This window comes from Marmota flaviventris, chromosome 10 (assembly GCF_047511675.1).
Source record: "Marmota flaviventris isolate mMarFla1 chromosome 10, mMarFla1.hap1, whole genome shotgun sequence".
Lineage (NCBI taxonomy): Eukaryota > Metazoa > Chordata > Mammalia > Rodentia > Sciuridae > Marmota > Marmota flaviventris.
The window spans coordinates 76,090,763-76,112,029 of record NC_092507.1 but is presented as its reverse complement, the minus strand read 5'-3'; the positions used below and the strand labels follow the sequence as shown (position 1 = coordinate 76,112,029).

General features: G+C 38.9%; 1 protein-coding gene across 2 annotated transcripts in view; it reads right to left on the bottom strand.

Annotated features, from left to right (window-relative positions):
- Positions 1-14,084: 14,084 nt before the first annotated feature.
- Positions 14,085-21,267, bottom strand: part of Lrrc8c (leucine rich repeat containing 8 VRAC subunit C) — a 98,775-nt gene continuing 91,592 nt past the window's right edge. For both annotated transcript variants that reach the window (XM_027935092.3, XM_027935093.3), the window contains one exon: positions 14,085-20,490. In XM_027935092.3, the coding sequence (XP_027790893.1) occupies positions 18,217-20,490 (2,274 nt within the window). In that variant the 3' untranslated portion in view covers positions 14,085-18,216. The remainder of the gene's footprint in view (positions 20,491-21,267) is intronic.

Sequence of the window (21,267 nt, the reverse complement as noted above, 5' to 3'; positions counted from 1 at the left end):
CCTGTCTGAGATGCTCTTCTGGGGATTGGGCTGAGAAACTGGCCAGAATTGTAGCTTATCTTCTTGTACTTAGACAGGGGGCTGTGCAGAAGCAGAATGGTCCATTAGGCAAGAGGTTTAAGGTAAGGGCCTTAGATGAAGTAATTCATCAAAGAGCAGATACTGATCATGTCTCCAGGGAAAGGCAGAGAGCAGGGGGGAGAGGCTATTTTTGGAAATTTAACTTCATAGGGTAATCAGTATTGAGAAAACAATAGAAGGTAAAAATGATCATGTAAGTTATTCACATTCAGTAAACAATTTATTAATTTTTATTTATTCATTTAGTAAACAAACACTTATTGAACATCAACTACATGCTAAGCTCTAGGCCTTGGGGATAATGACATGTTCTGGTGTTCATGGAACTTACCCTTGAATTCCCCAAGGCATCTTTATAGCCATAGAGAAGTTAGAAAGAGGGTGAGGTGAAAACACAATAAGTTATTAGAAGCCTTGTCAACTATTAACTGCCAGCAATCTGATACACATTTCGTCACTTGATCCTTCATAATCCTATGAAGCACATGTTATCCTTTGTTTTATAGGTGAGGAAACAGCCTCACAGAGATTAAGAAATATGTCTACCATCACACAGTTCACAAATGGGATTGGAAAGCATTTCTCTCCATTCCAAAGTCTGTGATGAAAATTCTACCTTGCGGGGCTGGGGCTGTAGCTCAGTGGTAGAGCACTTGCCTTGCACATGTGAGGTACTTTCAGACAGGCAGCTTTGCCCTGTGGCTGAGAGGAAGTAGTGGCTAGCCAGACACCCACACCTTTAGGTGGAGCCTCAGTTTGATCCTCAGCACCACATAAAAATAAATAAATAAAAATATTGTACCAACTACAACTAAAAAAAAAAAAATTAAAAAAAATTCCACCTTGCTACTCTGCTTTCTTACTTATAATTTATGTTATAAAGAAATTTGGCTTGCTAATAATTATCTCAGAGTATACAGGTAGTGCAAAGTCAAGTATACCCCCTGTGGCAATGATGAAGGTAAACTACCTCAGAAAGAAGTTAAGTTCAAAAAGGATGGGGAGAAAACGATGTTAAAAATGTTGGGAGGGCAGAGACTTCCTCTCCATCTGAGTTATATAGAGTGAGATGGGGTCCTGAGGTCTGGGGAAGACCACCACAGCTAGTATAGAAGTAGGTTTCACATCAAATGAGATGTAAAGTAACTTTTCTGTTAAGGTAGAGTACTGCACCACCTAACTATGTTGACCACATATATGATGGTGATCAAGTAAGACTGCATGACCTGTGATGTAGGCATCTTAGTTTGTGTAACTACACTCTGTAATGTTAGCACAATAATAAAAATCAGCTAAAGATGCATTTCTCAGAACATATCCCTGTGGTGAAGTGATACATGACTATATATATGTTCATGCCCACTGGTCAAGATATGTACTACAGTTATCATGAGTGCTGAATATAAAGTGTAATTGCCTTACCCAGATGCAGACAGCAACTGGACACAACACAGTACTCTGTTCTTAACTTTGGTTTTGCTCTCCAAGTTTTCAGTTACCTGAGGTCTACTATAGTCTGAAAATATCAAATGGAAAATATAATTCAAAAATGTTAAATCTTATTTCCATGTTGCTATAATTTTTCTATTTTATTATCAATTATTATTGTTACTTTCTTACTGTGCCTAACTTAATTTATGTTTAGGAAAAAACAGTGTTATGTAGGGTTTGGTTCTGCCTGTTGTTTCAGGTATCCAGTGGGGATCTTAGAATGTGTCCTCTGTGGATAAGGAAGGGCTATTGCACCTAGTACAGCATGGAATGCAAACAGAGGTGTCAAGGAGCAAATCCAAGGGGTAAAAAAAATACTTGGATGTACACAGCAGAATCCCAAATCAGCTTAGTCTTCTTTGGACACATACCCAGGATCTGGGGACATATAGTTCAGAAGTCATCTGAAACTGCATCACCAAAGACCTGGACACAGCAAGGTGAATGTCAGTCCTGACATCAGGGATTGTTTAGTTGACTTGTTTTTGCCACATGTTAGAGGTATTTGTGTGTAGTGTTTGCATACACACACACACACACACACACACATTAGATGGTAAGGGACAAAAAACTGGGTTCCAGGTCTTGATAGGAGGCAGGAATCTAACAGACTTTGAATGAAGCCTACTTCCTCCTGAGACAAGATTGAACTTGCTGTGCTGATTTTTCTGAAATGTAAAATCGCTGGTTCATTTTACATTGCCTCTGCCCACAGCATCAACTAAGTCCAAATATTGAAAATCTACATAAAAGTAATGTATTTACATTTCTTTGCAGTCCTCTTCTGCTGCCCTTGTTTTTCCTTATATACTGAGACCCACATACAGTCCAATCTTGTCCACACAGGCTCAGTCACAAGACAGTAATTCCACCAAAATAATCTGTGAGACCCATTGTTGCCACTGACTATCCTCCATCTCTGCTTCTAAGCCCATTCTCTGTTACCCACCTAAGTCACTTTAGAAGCTAAAGACTACTTCCCCCACCCCCTTCTAAATATATGCCAGAATTAGGAGGAGAAGGGGAAGTTGTTAGTTAAGGAAATTTCCAAATGCCAAAACATAAACAATTCCAGTAACTGTCCACAACTGGAAGTGCAATGTGTGAACAGAACAGTCTAGATAGTTTATAGCTAGCCACGGAGGAGCAGAAGGGGCGTGCAGAAGCAAAGTCAGCTATGATAAAGTGTAGCTGAAGTGACATGTGGAGGAGGAATGGGAACATTTGTGAGCCCCAACCCAATTTGTGGAGGACAACGTTCTTTCTCTCTGGAGGAGGAGTGAAGTTGTAAGATAGCAGGGCTATTGTTTTCCAAAGAAAATACCAGGCAGGGTGCAATACTGGACATCTGACCACACTAAGCAGAGATGAGCCAGAACTTTGGAAGCCAGAACTCTGATGCAGTCCTATGTGTCTTCTGGGGTCTAGTCTTTCCAGTCCATAGAGTCACTCTCTTTTTTTCTTTCCTCCCTTGTACCCTCATCCTCCTCCCTCATTCCTCCCTCCCTCCATCCCTTTCTTACTTCTTTCTACATAGTAAACAGAGAATACGAATCTAATTTAATCTGTGTTGTTGATTCTGACAATCCTCTGGAATCTCAGATTGACCATTAGGAATTATTTTCACTGGACAGAAGGACAAATATTGACATAGAAGCCTAGAGATAAATCTGAGTTTGTAAAGTCTTGAGGATTATCCTGAAGATTAGTTTGAGCAAATCTCACTTTAAAGCTGCTTTCTTGAGATTTTCCATTTTGTCCTAAAAGTCAAAGATTGAAGAATTTCAGATTAGTTGATGTTTCTGGTTGTTTGGCCTCGGGTTAAAGCTTTCCTTGCCACTCTCATCAGTCCTTTTCCAGATGCTCTGGGAAACTTTTCTGGGTTAAAAGATTAGCAAGAACCTATTTACAAAGCTTCTACATATCTGGCTGCAAAATCATTTTGATATGTGTGATTATCTCTGGCTGAAAACTTATCTTGATTAATTAAAGCACTTCTGCTGCTACTCACAGCAGGGAAGAGTTTCTGGAAAGGACTCCAGAGCCACTTAGCCTCCTTGAGAGTGCTACTGTCCACAAGTCTAGACCAGCAAATGCCTGCCACCACTTCAGTTATTTATCTAGCATAGCAGTAGTGTGGCAGTTGTCTAGTTTCAATTAGTTCTGTTGCAATTTAACACTATTGACATAATTAACATTTCAAAAAATGCTTTGAAATTTTTCAAAAATTACCTATTTAAAAATATGCCTTTCTACTTTAAATATCACAGATTCTCATTGCAGAAAATTGTAAAATAGAGGGAAACATAAAGAAGAAAATAAATACAATCCATAATTGCATGACTGGATGATAAACACCATTAACATTTTGATGAATATCCCTTATATTTTTCCCCTATCATACAATTCCTTAAACATGCAACTAAAACTTACATTCTAATAGGAATTTTTTTCACTTAAAAAATACATATCACACACACTATCCCCATGTAGTTTTCATATACAACATAATATTAAATGGCTACCTAATAATGATCCATTATGTAGATATATTAGAATTTATCTTAAAAAAAATCCCCTCTTAGGAACTACAATTAAGTTGTTTTAATTTCTTTTTTCACTGTTTCGGGTAATACAGACTGAATATCCTTTTACATAAATCCTGACAATAATTCCTAATTGCTTCCTAATGGCAAATTCTTAGAAATGGGAAGCTAGATAATAGAGCTTGAACATTTTAAAGTCTTTTGCAACAATTCTGCCAAACTGGCCTCCAGAAAGGATGTTACAATTTATTCTCCTAAAGACATTTTAGAGAGTAATATCCTCAGCAATATTCAGTCTTCAAATTAAAATTTTACTTATTTGACAGAAAAATGGAAATCTAATTTTCATCAAAATTTCCTGGAATACTGGGAAATGGAATACTATTTCACATGTTTAATTGGCCATTTGCATTCAGGCCCTAGGGAATGGTGCACCAAAGCCATCTATTCAGTCTCCTACTGTGATGGTTATCTTTATTTCTTGGGGTAGATGAGCTATTATTTGGTGGTTGCCTCTGTGGATCATTTCCAAAGGTAAATTTTATGACAGTGTTTTAAATGCTTTCTTTTTGCCAGCTATCTAAGAATATCATGGAAAGTGGATGCATGTAAGAAGTGACCAATTTATCTTGCCTCCAATTTGCAAAATTTGGGGGAGGGGACAAGAATGGAGGTGGGGGTGTGTGGATAGGTAGGAAGGGGGTCTTGCTGTGTCGCCCAGTCTAGGTTTGAATTCATCATCTTCCAGCCTCAGCCTCCCAAGTGGCTTAGAATTACAGGCATGTGCCACCTAACCTGGCTTAAGTGAAATTATTTTTCTTTTCTCTGTAGTGCTAGGGATTGAACCCAGGGCTTCATACATAGTTGGGCAAATGCTCTACTACTCGTTCGCGTCTGCAGCTCCCTTCTTTGTTTTTAGTTACTCATATGCTCTACTATGTTTTGACATTTTGCCATGACTCCTTTTCATTTTTCAAATAAAAACAAAACTTATTAGGAAAATTACTTACTACTACATAGCAGATCTCATATAGAGCTGCACTGATAAATATAGCCTCCTTTGGTCCTCTGTTACCATCTAAATCGAAACTTTAAAAAAATAAATCAAATTAAAATTTATGCCTCTTACTTGCTCAATGGCCACATGTGGCTGGCGGTTATTGATAGGTAACAGATGTAAATGGTGGGAACATGAGGTTAAGGGGATAATTCTATAATCTAGACCTACTGTACTGACCTTCCACAAGCTTTCTTTTAAAAAGCAATTTTACCTGAAGTCCTTCCTGGCTTAAGTCAATAGGATATGCTACATTCCTCAGCAAACAACCTGTTCTCTGTGGGGGTGGGGAGATGAATGCCCACTTCCCCCACCCAGTAGAAGGAGAAAAATGTTACCTGAAGGGGGGCAGTTTTGTGACCTTTACACAGACCAGATTCCAGAGTTCAAGGAGATATGATAATTAGGAGCAAAGCCCCCTAACAGTAAAATCTGTAATAACAAGTTCCAATTAGAACTGGTCAGAGTGAACCAAAGTGACCCAGAGTTGCCTTGGATCTTTACTGTGCACAATGGGGACTTGGAAGTCTAATGGAATCCTGTTGTCTGTCAAAAGTTGAAAGGTGGGTCTCGATGGTATTTTCTGGATAATTCCCTGGGATCCCCAATAAAACAGGAGGACAGAGAGGTATGCCATCCCTCTCGTCTCTGAAAGGACCCTGTGGACAGCATGCTGTGCTCTACTCTGATTTACTCCATGATGTGTAGAACAACTGTTTTTAGGTTGTGCCTAAACCTTTGTTGCTCCGTTTTGTAAAGAGGTGGTTTGCTATTTCTAGTTCATTTTGAGTTTAAGTGCTGAGGTAGAATGACTCCATTCTTTGTTTGTACAAGTAAACAACAACCATTTGCCTGGCACAACCATAAGGAATAAGGATAAATAAATTAATGGTGCTAATAAGAATGATCACCTGTGATCTTATCTTACATTCTCTTGTCATTTCCCCCAGAGGTTCATGAAAGCCTTTGGCTTTTGAAAACCAAGCGATTCTGCAGAGTGCTAACCATAAGAAACACTAAGTTCCATGTTACCCAGGAGGGTAGGATAGGAACACAGCATTATGAAGAATAGGAAAAGGAAATTAAGTTCTGTGGGCAGAAAAGCTCCACCTTTCCTCTGGAGACAGAAAAAGACTAAGAGGTCAGATGGGGACACTTGGCTCAGCCAAGCTTGACTTCCTCCACATCTCCACATCTTTTGCTCTGGGCTATCTGACTTCACCTGACTTCAAGGCAGTTGACCGAGGAGCGGCCTTCAAAGAGGATGGGCAGATACAAACCTGTGTGCATCCTCATGTGTCCTGAGGTCAGTGGCATTTTAAAAACGAGCACACCAGTGTTCATAGAGGGCAGAGGCAGAAGGTGGTTGTCCTAAGAATGACACTCAGAGTTCAAGTTTATTGAACAGTTTCCTTTATGACTTTCCAGACTCTAAACAGGGCAAACTTGCAATCAGCTGAACAATTAAAAATGGCAACGAGGCACAGGAAAAAAGTAGAGTGTGAAAGAAGAGAGCAAGCCAGGGATGAAGGAGAATGAGTCTGCTGGGTGGTTTCCCTGAGGTCTAGTTATGCCAAGGACAAGTTGAAGCAACACATTAATGTTTATGAGACTCACTGTGCACAGGGCGTTGTTAATCTGCAGACTCTTGGCTTCTCTCTGAAGCCTTTGGTTTTCTGCAAGACCAGATGGTAGCTTTTCCTTCTTACAAGGATTTGCAAACAGAGAGGATGGTCTCAGGCAGACTCTGTAAGATTATCCTGGCTTTGAATGTAACTAAGGATGGGCTTATACCTTCTGCGGTTTCCCATTGCCAGAAGGATAAAATAAAGAACTCTCTGGCGTGGGTGGCATATGCAGGGCATCTTCAAGCTGATCCTCACATGTTTTTCCATCTTTACCACCCATCTGTCCCAGTGGCTCATGAGCTTTCCCTTGTCCCAAGCCCTCTAATGACATAACATAGTCTTTCAGACTTCTGTCTCCACCCAACAAGCTCTTTCCCTTACATGCTCTCATTTTTGACTATAGGTCTCCTGAGTCAAGACTCAGCTTAAGTTCACCTCCTAGAATTTTTCTTCTGGCCTGGTGACTCTGGACCCATCTTTCTTGTGGCTCTAGTGTGAACAGACATCTAGATTAGCTCTTATAACCCATTGTAAGTATTTGTGGGGTGTTATTAATATTAGGATACATTACATTTTAGTGTTTCTTAGGAAGGTTGAACTACAGATGTCTTTAATATAAACAAAGGCTTGCGAGTTAGATTAACTTTCCAAAGGTTATATATCAGGTAAATGGATAGTGAAGATTTGAACTCCTTTTGGATTCTAGGTCCTGTGCTAGAAATACAGGTCAAACCTAGTAGTTTGTGCTGGAACTGGAAAGTCAGAGTGAATTCCACAGAGCGTATTAAACACATAACTGGAAAATATGGTCAGAGGAACAGGAAGATCAAAGTTACACTTGGAAATGCTAGTTTGATGGTGGAAAAGGGGAGAAAGAGTGTAGGGTAGAAGGATGAGTAGTTTCTGGGAAACACTTTTGGAGGCTGTTGCAATGAAGAGATTTGTTTTCAGCACATTAAGCTTGAGCTGACTGCACAAGTGGAAAATCCAGTTAAGGTGGAGGTAGAAAAAGAGGTGCTAACCAGAGGCAGAAGTCTGGAAGCTGCTGTAGAAAGACTGTAGATGTTAGAACTGCAAGTAAATGAGGTCACCAAGGCCTGGAGTATAGGCAAAGGAGGACAAAAGGCTCAGAAATAAACTTGGAAATTTGGCAAATTGAGAGTGAAGAAGAGGGGAAATTGTGAAAAGATAGGAGAAAAGATATAGAGGTGTAGGTCAGAGCAGGGACTTATAAAGCACTGATCAAACAATTACAGAGCAGACAAGGAGTCGCTCATATGGCATGGGAGTGTGTTGAAGCCAGGCACAGTGATGTTCCCCTATAGTCCCAGCAACAGGGGGGCTGGGGAAGGGCCTTTTGACCCAATATGTCTGTGACCAGTCTGTGCAACATAGCAAGAGCCTGTCTGAAACAAAACCCCTTTAATAAGTTCTTAGAGTGACAGTAAGAGAGTGGAGCTGAAGTGGGAGACCAGGACACAAGAGCCAGTCAGCTGTCCTGCACTGGAAGCCAGAGTTGGCGCCTGGGCTATGGGGCAGGGTGGGAAGGGAGGTGGGGATGGCTGCAGACCTTCCACATTTTATTTATTTATTTAAGTTGCAGACGGATGCAATACCTTTATTTATTTATTTATTTTTATGTGGTGCCAGGATCGAACCCAGTGCCTCACGCATGTTCAGCAAGCGCTCTACCACTAAGCCATAACCCAAGCCCAGGCCTTCCACATTTAAAAGTGGCTTGCAGTGCTCTGCTTTTTCTCAGAACCTTCATTAGTCTCTAAAATCCTGGTATACTGGGGGAATCAAGACCAGGGCGAGTGGTCTTAGAAGGGGTTGAAAAGGATCAGAATGGGAATGGGTCCCATGGAATGGCAAGCTGGTGAATTGAAGACATTTGTAGAATAGGAGGTTCAGAGTCACTGGCCTGAAAACAGAGCCCACCAGGAATTTGTGAAGTTCTGAGGAGGGCAGTGGACTATCAGAAGGCATGGGATGAGGCTAGAACCAGTTTCCTCTGAATCTAAAGGGTCGTGCAGACCTGAGCTGACATCTGCAGGACAACCTTATGATGGATGACATGCTATGAAATAGTTATTGTTTCTGAATGAATTAACTATGTTGGTGGACTTTGCAAGAGCAAACTCGAGTGAGGGAACCCCTCAATGTTTGCAGATCTAGTAGGCTGGAGGGAGAAGTCGGATCTTAATGCAGCATTACATAGACATAGTTTACATCTGTCGTAACAGGGCAAGTTGCCCGGTTGCGAGTCATTAAACTGTCTGCTGGAGAACATCTCTGGGACTTTTCTGGTCCCTTTGCTCATGAGTAATTGCTTCCTAGAAAACTTTTTCCAAGCCCCAAATGTTTTTTCTGAGCTGAAAGGATGTGACCCATTAGAGAAGGTTGCTGCAAAGCAAGGGGTCAGCAGCCTCAGGCACCTGCTCCTCCTGCCTTTCCTGAAGTCAACTATGAGGGCTTGTGATCTTCAGTAAAGTCAGGTTCAAGAGAGGGCAGGTAGCTAGGGTACTGCGCAGACAGACTCCTATGCTGGGACAAGAACGGAAGCTCCAGGGCTTAGCTGAGATCACCCAGTTCTTTCCACCTTTTTACCCCAAAGACTGATGAGACATTTCCTCTTAATAATTTGTGTGTGTCACAAAAAGGGTGTATGCATGTGTGCACACACTCATCTCTGAGCAATGTAGGAGATTTTTGGATTACAATGGGAGTAGCATTTGATGATTAAATGAAATTTGTGAAAGTGCTAATTGAAACCCTGTCAAAAAGATGATGATTTTAAAATGCAAGTCACTAAAATGAAATGATAGATTGCTTGCATTTATTTTACAATCTACATTTTGCTAGCCTCTCCCAGTTTGCCCAAGGAAAAGGGTGAAGAAAATACTAGCTTTTTCAAGTTTCCATTTTTTTAATACTAATTGCTGGGTGTGCAGAAAGATATGAAATTCTTAAGTGTTAGTTGGCCTCAATGGATCCCATATTTCTTATCTGTAGATGTCAGTAAACATTAAAGTAGGGATCCTCATATCTATGACATTGATGGTGGGAGCAATGTTGTGAGATTGTGTGACAGATTATGTTTTTCATAGATGGCCATAAAAATATGTCCTGTCCTGCATATTCTTCTTACGATGTGTTACTGGCACTTCTCCCACAGAAAGGTCAGCTCTACGTATTCTCTTTCTCAAAGCTCAGCAAGATTTATGATTGTTTTGGCCAACAGGGTATGGTAGAAGTAATGCATGTGACTTTTTAGGCTGGGCCAGCAAAGGTGACAGTTTTCCTTCGATCTGTTGGACACTCCCTTCAGAGTGCTAGGTTACCATGAAGACATCTAATGCCCAGGTTGCATGGAGAGGCCTGGCTGGCTGACAGTTCCAGTTAAGATTCCAACCAACAGCCAGAGTCCAATGCCTGACATGAGAATGAAGACACCTCCGGGTGAGACTGATCCCCAGCCATCAAGTCTTTTCAGCTGAGGTTCAGGTATCATGGAGTTGACTTCACTGTGCTTTGTCCAAATTCTCTACCCACAAAATCTGAGTGTCATAAAATAGTTACTTTACACCACTAAGTTCTGTTACATGGAAACAGCAGTTGGAACAGAGATATAAAACTAGGAGCCCTGTATACTCCCTGAGTCCTCCCAAGATACTCTTTTGGAGAGTTAGAGTTTTTGGAACATGATTTGAAAAAATCTGGGACTAACCAATCTTCAAGGGTTCCAACTTCCCTGTTTCTAATAAACTTAGAATTTAATATCTTCATCAAGAAGAAGTATCTTGCCCCGTATTACAAATTGAGTTCTCTTTACTCCAAAGATGCTGAAGTTCTGACCTCTAGTACTTGTGACTAGGACCTTACTTGGAAATAGGGTGTCTGCTGGTCTAAGATGAGGTCATTAGTCACCAATATGACTCTTGTCCTTATGAAAAGGATTTGGACATAGAGATAGACACAGACACAGACACACACACACACATACACACAGGAAAAGCCATAAGAAATGAAGGTGAGATGAGGATGGTACAGCTACAAGCTAAGGATCACTGAAGATGGCTAGCAAGCTTCCAGAAGGCAGGAGAAAGGGATGGGATAAATTCTCCCACAGCAGGAACCAATTGTGATGCAGATGCCTTGATTTAGAACTGTGGACATTAAATTTGTTTATGCCACCCAGTGAGTGTTACTTTGTTGTGGCAGCTCTGAGAAACTGACTCACGGGTGAGTTTTAAGTGGGTGATGGACCTTCATGTTCTGAAGCCCTCTGCAGCTTCATCCAGGCCTCTTGATTGATTCGGCAATGTAAGTCTTGGTTTTTCTACTTACCGAGCTTCAACTCTGAGAGGGTAGATGTGCTAGGCCCTAAAATCATTGTAAGACAAACAGTAAGTTTACTAGGCAATGAGGCAGATTTAAAAAGTTGCAAGCAATTCTAGGTAAGTCTTAAAACACTTTAGAAAAAAAAAATCTCAGGAGTTTTAATACAAGTAGAGCCCTACACTGGATTTTGGTGGAGCCGAAGATAGAAGGGATGAATCAATGAATATGTAGTATTTTCTGTGCCCTTGTCTAATCAAAGAATGTGAATACAATAAATGTGACTCCTTTATTGTTGAGCCTACTTAAAGCATTTGTAGAGTGCTGGATAGATTTTATTATGTTCTTTTCCCTCTTCCCTCCTTGTATACATAAAACATATGATTCTAAACATTTTAAAACGAATTTTAAAAAAGAATACAATATTTATGTCTTACAATATTTCACCATAGTGATGGTTAGATGGTTAGGGCTATCAATAATGTTACCAGTTTTTATGATAAGGTTTTGGAATGAAATTTCAGATGGTTTTGATTTTTTTTTTTTAAGGTAGGTAAAGCTAATGGACACTTTATTTATTGCAAGCTGAGGAATGAACCCAGGGCCTTGCACACACTAAGCAAGTGCTGTATTACTGAGCTATATTCCCATCCCTTGATGCAGCTTTTTTTTTTTTTTTTTTTTTTGGTTCTGAGGAATGAACCCATTGCCTTGTGCATGCAAGGCAAGCACTCTACCAACTGAGCTATATCCCCAGCCCTTGATGCAACTTTTTGATGAGATTTATAATTAAAGCACTCAGTAGTTATTAGCAGTTTCTGAGTTAAAGAAAGTTGTGTGATAATAATTTTCTAGCTGGTTTACTATACTTGAGATTTGATTGTCGTATGTTGGTAGAATTTGAACAAATCACCCTAAATTTTGGAAAGCACATTAAGTATCAGGAGGTGGCCTGCTACTCAAGTCACAGCTCTACTCTCCCTGCCCCACATAAAACATGTTATTAATATAAATCAGGTATTTAATCCCTTCAGCACTGTTCATATTTCCCAATTGACATAAATTCAGTTTCTTTGAGTGGTAACCTGGACCTAACAAAATATTGATGTGGCTAAATGTTTAGATTGAATTGTTTTGACTGACGCCAAATCTGTAGTTCTCAGTTTTACAGAATGAATTCATTTAAAATATTTCCTCACTAAAGTAAAGGCTGTCAACATCCTGTCTTTGTTTCTTGATGTTAGCCTGCTCATAGTGTTAAGGCTCACAAGTATAACTACCAGGAAAGGTTATGAGTCATGCTTCCAGAGGCTAGAACCTGGGGAGAGTGAAGAAAAAAAAAATCCTTCTAATTTTGAACAAACTGACTTCCTGTTAGAAAGGCTTACAGAAAAGTCCTGCCCCTGTGAAACAAAAATTGGTTTCCTTTTGGAGATCATTGTGTGTACAGTCTTTCAGGTTTTCATTGGGATTGGCTATTCTGTGAAGTATTTTTCATAAAGAAATCTAAATCACTAAGAAATATAATTTATACAAACCACTCAATAGGCACAAGTGGAACTCATCAACTGTTTCACAAACTTCTCAACATTTATTCCTCAAATGCACAGTGAATACATCTTCATGTTTTTGCATTAGTCTTAATTATGCTTGGACTAAATCAGCCCAATAAAGATATTCAAAGCTACCCAAATGTTATTTAGAGTATGATTTTAACAAAATTATCACATGTTGTCTATGATATTAGGTGGAATTCCAAGAACTTTCACAATTCAAAGTGAGGAAATGTTATAATTTTTTTTTATCAGAATCACTTCTGGGATTTTTTATGTAATAGAATAATTATGGAAGAAATATAAGATGCAAAGCTTACAGGTTACTTCTTTTCTGTCATGTTTTTCAACACATATTACCTGAGACTTGTAATAAGAACTGGTTAAGCTGGGCGTGGTGGCACACACCTATAATCCCTGTGGCTTTGGAGGCTGAGGCAGGATGATTTCAAGTTCAGAGCCAGCCTCAGCAAAAGCAAGGTGCTAAACAACTCAATGAGACCATGTCTCTAAATAAAATACAAAATAGGGCTGGGGATGTGGCTCAGTGGTCAAGTGCCCCTGAGATCAATCCCTGGTACCCCTCAAAAATAAAAAAAACAAAAAAACTGAACCAAATAATTTTTAAAAAATGGTATATGTCTCAATGTAATGAGTTGAAATGAAATTAATTCCTTAAAGGACTGAAAAAATAAGTCTATATGCATTGTGTACACAATGAACTGAAATCACCAGCTCTCTCGAATCTACTATATTCCCAGCTTGTCCCCCAAAGTTCTCCAGTTTCATCTAATCTCTTCTAAGGGTCTGATACACATATTCACATGGTACATCCCATCACATTCACTATCCTTCCTCATCTCAGTCATCCTTCTCCAAAGAGTTGACTATCAGAAAAATAAATGCTATACAGAAGAAAGTTACCAGTCACAATTCTCTTATGCATAAGTGATACATAAATTTTTTCTTGTTCAAGGTTTCCATAAGCCTAGAGTGACTGTGGTTAATTAGCGAGGCCTCCTAGATGTGCAGAACCACTCTGATTCCTTTAAATAACCACCATCATTACCGTAAAAGTATTTACTGAAAGCTGGGCTGGACAGCCATTGTACAATTTGGTCAGGCAAATGCCCAACAATTGCACTCCAGATTATATATTAAGGCGCTAATTACCCAAATGGAACTCCAGGGGCAGCTTAGGTAGATGCAGTACAGTGAATTAAGGAAGGAAATAATTAGTCACAATTACAGAAACTAGCTCAATACCAAGTGAAAGAATGCATGCAGCCCATTTCCGGCAGAGCACAGGGAGACTTAGTAATAATAGTTTAAGAAATGCAAAAGATAAACATGACTTATAAAAATGAGCAAGGGACTAATCTCAGTGTTAACTTACAAAAATGACTTTATTTAAGTTATTTTCTGTTCCTATGTACTACATAGCCAAATAACACTAAGACATTTTATCATGAATTTGTATTATGACAAGTCAACTTTCAAGCCTTTTTCTTGACAGTCTTAGAAGTTTTGCCAGTAGTTGACACAATCTGAACACTTATAGACAGGAGATGAGTGGCACATAAGGCATGGAGTTTCAACCCCAATAAAAATACGCACTAAAGAAGCAAAGTAAGGTGGGAGAGAAGTATTCAGAAGGAGGCAAATTCGAACAACATTAAAATCCATGCACAGAGCCTGTTACTTGACATGGCCAAGAAATCAAATTGTCCAAAGTTAGATACCCCATGTCAAATTCTTCTGATTAAAAAAAAATTTCGTGTGACATGGGTAGATCTTCCTGTCTCTCCAAAATGAATGCAAGTATGCCATCTTCATCAATGAATGACTCTGAGAAGACAGAACAAGAGTGGATACTAATTTGGAAGGCAGGAAAGTGTCAGAAGCATGGTAGTGGGACCTGATCTGAAAAATTTACAGCAAGTCATGTTCTGATCAAGGCCACCCAAGTTCTCTTACCATGTTTCTAAGTAGATAAGAAAAGAGAGAAAATTGTATAGACCCTTTAGGCAGTCTATTCCCCCCTAATTATGCTGTTTTGTTCATTTGTTTTGCTAACTTGAGGTTAACCCTATCCAAATTTATTGAGATCCTACCCCAAAGGTGAAATATTTGAAGAGCATTATCACATTCAGGATTCAAAGGAGAATGTTAACTGAATCTTAATTTATGCTTGAAAAATGAACTGAAATTATGTTGACATTGATCTGTTCACTACTAAATACTGCTGACAGTGTTCATAATGATGGATCATAAATGCTTATTGTTTAAATAAATATATCATGATGACTAATCAGGTATTTGGTATAAAATTAAATTAGAGAGTAAAATAAATTACTTTAAGAATGGACTTCACTTATAGTAGAATATAAACAACAGTAAAACCCTACTAGGAGACATCTTAAGAGATAAAGATTTTGTTTTTTTCTTTTTTTAACATCAGAAATCATAAAATAGTGTATTGTAAGAACTTGGACTTCTTTATTCCAAGTAACCCAAGGAAGACTCACGTTGTTAAGACCCTTCTACAAACAGGTTTGAGATACAGGTAAGGAGGCGCCTAGAAATGAGTACATACTTGCAACAGGCATCTCTTCCCAGCTTTTCTGAGAAAGCAGTGCCTGCCACACAAGATACCTCGTAAACTGTTAGGAGTCATTAAAATAGCTGGAAAATACAGTGACAGGGAAAGAGAGGTGAGCACTAAGAAAATTTTATCACTGTAAATAACAGATTCTACTGTATCAAAAACCAGGACATTAAAAATGCTGCATCAAAAGCAAAACAAACCCAACACATAAGAAGAAGATAGAATAGCTTTCTGAGGCACGGTGTTCTGAGGGGGGTTCCACTGGGATGCATTTTTTTCCAACCAGACCACCATCAAACAATTATTTCTACTCTGCATTTCAACAATAAAACTCACCAAAAAAAGCTTACCCAGCATGAGATTCAAGCAGCCACTGAAGTTGATAATATGTAAAATGCTTTTTTTTTTTTTTTTTTTTTAAATATTTACACAGCAGTTACTCGCGAATTCTATTGAGGCCAGAGAAAGATAGCTAGTTGTCCTTTTTAGCAAGAGCACTTGGAAAACACAGAAAGTGATTAGGTAAATACTTCTGTCCACTGAGTTGATCAGTTAAAGAACTTTAGAAAAAGTCAGCAGTTCATTTACCTGAGTTTCCCATTTAAAGGCTAAATAGTAAGTAATTGAATGCTTTTACCTAAGAATGTGAATAGAATCTTATAATATTAAAAGGGCCAGAGTCAGAAAATTTAGATTTTTGATTTTTATAAAATCTAATAGAAAGATCTATGAATTTCCCTTTAGTTAAAACATAAAAGTTGTGGACCTATGCTGATCTTCTGAGCGTTATTTACAACTTAAGTTGGGAATCAGCTTGCAAAATCTTTAAGAAAACAAATCAAATTCTTTGGAATTTTGAGCAAGTGACAAAAGCCAATTATTAGTGACTTATTTCACTGAGGAATCCATATGAGGTTGCTAGTTATTACTAGTTCAGCATAAATATAATTTTAACCTGAATAGATCCCTTTTGAAGGGTGATAGAGATAATAACCATACATGTCAATCAAGAAAAACAGTGCACACAAGTGTTCTGCCATCAGTGTCTAAGCTTACTTTTCAACAGGGTATTTCAGTCATGCTCAACCATGGACAATCTGCCAACAAACTCCTTGTTTAAAACAAACAGGACTATGTTTCTAAATACAATACAGTGTTCATATTTGGGATCCCAATATTCTGGAATTGAATATTTTATCATATAAGAACTACACCACGTTACTATTCTAAAACATCATTATTTTAACTTCAGGTCTAAATAAATCAGCTCCACAAAAATCACATTCTGAAACTTCAACACAGAACAGAAAATGTGAAGCTCTTGGTCTCTGTTACTGGATTATTAAACAAGTAAAATGCATTTTTCCCTTTAATCCTCCACCCCCTGATGTATCTGAATGTTTAAAACACAACCGAGGTACACGTGTCTGCCCAGCAGTCACCATAGCTGCCTCTTGTACACAGCGCAAAGTAGAATCGGGCAAATTCACCAGGATCAAGGAGCCATTTTTAAAAACAGCATTTTAAAATCCCAAACCATCTTCCTACTTTCTTTTGTTATTAAGTTACAAAGCTTTATCGGGTCAGCCAGGGAAATATTTAGCCCAAATCCCCATATTATGTTGGATTTTAAGTACAAAGGTAAATAAAAGCTCTGCTGATCGTCAGGCAAAACTTCTTGCTAAGTGACACCACTTAGCACTTTATTCACACTTCTAAAAAAAAAAGTTAACAGAACCATTTTAGATGAGATATGTATTTAAAGCCAGAGAGCAGACAGAGTTTCTGTGCTGTACCACTAGCAGGCTTGTGGGAAATCAATAAATATACATATGTATTCATATATATAGAAGTGGATTATTTGGTGAAACAGGCAGGATTTGAATAGCTTACCCCTGCCACAGTGCCTAGAGGAAAGGAGAGCTGAATGGAATATACCAGCTCTTCAACAGAGTGCTTTAGTGCTTTTTTTTTTTCCATCTGATGCATCTGCTTATCAAGATATCAAAGATGATTAAATTACTCAAAAAACAGGCTTCTCTAAGTCTATGATTTTTAAATTTAATTATCTATTAGGATGTTAAAATAAATCTAATTTCTCTAGGGCTCTTCACCAGTACTGCATAGCAATGTTGAAATTACAGCATGGAGGTGCTTTTGTATTTAGTTTTAAAATGTTTTTTTTAAAAAAAGGTTGGTAAAAACACAAATCAGTTGAATTATAAATCACCAATTCAAGCATGCCAACCAGTAAGGATTGCTTTCTTTATGAACTTACAAAATCCTTGTCTAAGGATAATTGTCACTGTCGGTATATGAAATAATACAATTTAGGGGCAAATTTTAAAACTAATACCCTGACAAAGGACTTCAGTGAATTTATACTTCAGAGAAAAGTTTTCTGTAGAATGAAAGGCTTGGCCAATGGAGAAGACAGCTGTTATTAAAAATAAACTAACAAGCATAGATTCCTTGGTGTAGACATGATGAAAACAAAAACAGGGACCCGGTACTGGTGCAAATGGGCTAAAAATGACATTGGCAAGATATCTTCATCCATTTAAAATATGCCAAAGTGCATGCAATTTATATTTCCCTCCCTTTTACAAGAATGAACTGAAAAAAATAAAACAAAACCAAAAAAACAGACGGAACCATCTGTTTCTGTCAGTAGAAAACAATAATAGATACATTAGGTTCCAAGACAAATAAAACTTTAAAGTATTAATATTGAAAAAATACAATTAAATTTTTATTAAAAAATACATACTCCTTACTCTTTGTGTACATTTTGTTTCGTTGTGAAAAAGAAAAAAAAATAAAATAAAATAGGAAAGGCATTAAGACTACCTAATTACTTATACTGTATTTGGTAGAAGCGTGTTTCAGTCAAACTCTGATGAAAAATAAGTTATTCAGCTTTCATTTGCTCCCGGACGTCAGAAGGCAGAGTTTCAAACAGAGCATCTTCCACAACCAAACCAGCTCTCTTCAGAGCCCGGCAGTCACCGAGTTCTGGAGGGAGGATCTCAAAGTGATTGCCTTTGACGTCTAAGTAGGAAAGAAACAGTAAATTTCCAATTTTTGGTGAGAGTACAGACAGGCTGTTTTTCCCAATCTTCAGAGTTTTAAGTTTCTTGCAGAAGTAGAGTTCATCTGGAAGGCTTTCCACTTTGTTACAAGTGATGGAAAAATACTGTAAACTTTGTAGAACTCCAACTTCAGGTGGGATAAATCGAATGTCATTGTAGGATAAGTCCAAGTATCGGATTTTGTTGCATAGGAAGAGGTGGGAAGGCAGCACCTCTATTTTATTGTGACTGAAGGACAGTCGTTCCAGGCTGGTGAGCTTCTTTATATGCTCGGGGATGTAGGTGATGCTGTTATGCCACAGTTTCAGCACTGTCAGCTTTCTCAGGTGCTGGAAGCTCACAATTTCTTCTATAGATTTCAGGTTGTTTTCTTTCAGGTCCAGTTCCTGGAGGCTGAGCAGGCTGAACACGGCATGGGGAATGCGCTCCAGGTCACAGTGGACCAGTTCCAGCTCTGTAAGATTGGTCATCTTCTTTAAGTTGTTGAGCATGACCAGCTTGGTGCCGTCATTATGGATGCACATCTTTTGGAGATGGCTGGAAACATCCACCACTGCCTGAGGGATTTTGGAGACGTTACTTTTGATAGAGAGGATTTTAAGGCTTTTGAGATCCCGCAGAGACTCAAGGGTAATATTTTTGGATATGTCATGACTTAGAGAGCCAACCAGGTAGAGCTCTTCCAGATTCCGGAGTCCATACATCCACGGGGGCAGCTCCCTCATGTCATCAAACTTGACGCTCAAAACCTTGAGGTTTTCCTTCAGGAAAGAGAGTGCTGCGCTGTGGATTTTGACAGAACACTGGTGAAGAGAGAGCTCTTGGAGATTGTCTAGCTGTGCAATGGTGGCTGGGATCATTACATTCTTAATAATTTCAAGTTTTAGAGACTGCAACTCTGTGATTTCAAAAACAGTGTCCGGAAGGCCAGAAAGCATGATAAGAGGCAATTCCAGTCGATTATGGGCATTTGTCTGCAGCTTCTGCCTCAGTTTGTCAGGAGTCCACTCGTTATTTAAGTTCAGCTGCTTCAATTTGTTTTCACTGACTTCGGACAGGAACACTGCAAATCTCTTGGAATAGAGAGGGTCATACTGATCTATCATATGAAGCATAAAAGCAAAATCATTTTTCACATCTGGAATATCATCAATTCCAGTCTCCTGGCGGACATACTCAAAAGAGTATTCCCTTAGGGAACGGTAGAACAGCCAGTATAAGGTGTAAAGGCACGTCAATCCATAGATACTTACAAAGCATAGGTAGCAAAAGGAGAGTTTTGAGAACAAGTGTGCCATGGTATGATTGCAAGAGAAGTTTTTATATCCAGTCATGTCCTGAATGTCAACATTACAGTCCACTGTAAACTGGACTTTGGAAACCAGAGCGCTATTATATGCAATGATGATTAGGAACTTGATAACCTTCAGTACAGTCTGGCGAACATACATGGCATATAATATATCACCTTCTTCCACATGCAGCCTGAACTTCTTCACCTTCTCAAATAAGGCCTTTGCTTGCTCACCTTCCTTTTTATCCAGAGCCCCTGCAGTAGATTTGTCAACCACAAACTTCTCAGGGATTGATTTTAGAGACTGAGAGTTGACCAGGCTGCCTTCCGGGCCAGACTGGGTGGTGTTGGACCTGTTCATATTGTTCTTCCTGTTGTCCTTTTCCTCAGAGTCCTCCCCAGACACTTCAGATAAAGCCCGTGTGGTCCAGGGAGAGTCAAAACACTTCCCCAGGATGGAGATGAAATGTTCTATTTTGGAGCTGGAGCCAGGGAATTTGAACCAAAAGTTGCTGCAGAGCATGAAGACCAGGGTATGGATGAGCACAAGGTAAGGGAAATACTTGGCGTACCAGTGGAGGGCTCGCTCATAACACATCTGGTTTATGAAACTGTACTGTTGCAGGTCCAAGTCTGTCTTCAGTCCTTTCATTTCCACAGTGGCAGGATTCCCGGGAGATGGTTTAGGTGGAGGCAGTGGGGTGGTACTGGCAACGGCTTGAGACACATTCGAAACGGAAGTGTGGTTCTGAGCAGGCTGCACTCTTTTCGGAAGGCAGATTATCTTGTCCTGCATGACCTGAAACACAGAAATAATATGTTCAAATTATATTACTCTAAGAGCTTTCCTAATGTCATTAGTACGAAGAAAGGAGCAATATCATCCAATAAATGTCCGTTTCCTCTGCCTGGAGAATATAATGCTCAATTCCAGCACCAGCATTTTACTCTTAGCTCATATGTTGGAAAAAAATGAAATAAATATCTGAATTTATTTCTCATGTGTAAGCTGTGACATAAAACAGCAATTTTTTTGAAGACACAGAACAAGTTATAACAAAGTGACTATTTAGAGAATCTTCATATATATATTTCTAATTTGTATCTCTTCTCTCACCAGACACTGGAAAAATCAGTTATTGGTCTGGAAAGTATATTTCCTTATCAGATGTAATCTTGAGTTAGATGGCTCCCAATATTATATTATTTTATATATGAGTAGTAAAAGAATTGGAAAGAAGAAATATGGAAAAAATTCTAACTTTATTGTTTCCCTTTTTCTTTCTACTCATATCCTGGTTTTTATGCAAAAATTAATAAAATTAATATGAATGGCTTAATATAATAAAAATTTTATTAATTTTTTGGGAGGGTGCCGGGGATTGAACTCAGAGGCACTCAACCACTGAGCCACATCCCCAGCCCAATTTTGTCTTTTATTAGAGACAGGGTCTCACTGAGTTGCTTAGCACCTTACTATTGCTGAGGCTGGCTTTGAATTTGCAATCCTCTCGTTTCAGCCTCCCAAACCACTGGGTTTACAGGCATGCATCACTGTGCCCAGCTTTGTTAAGTT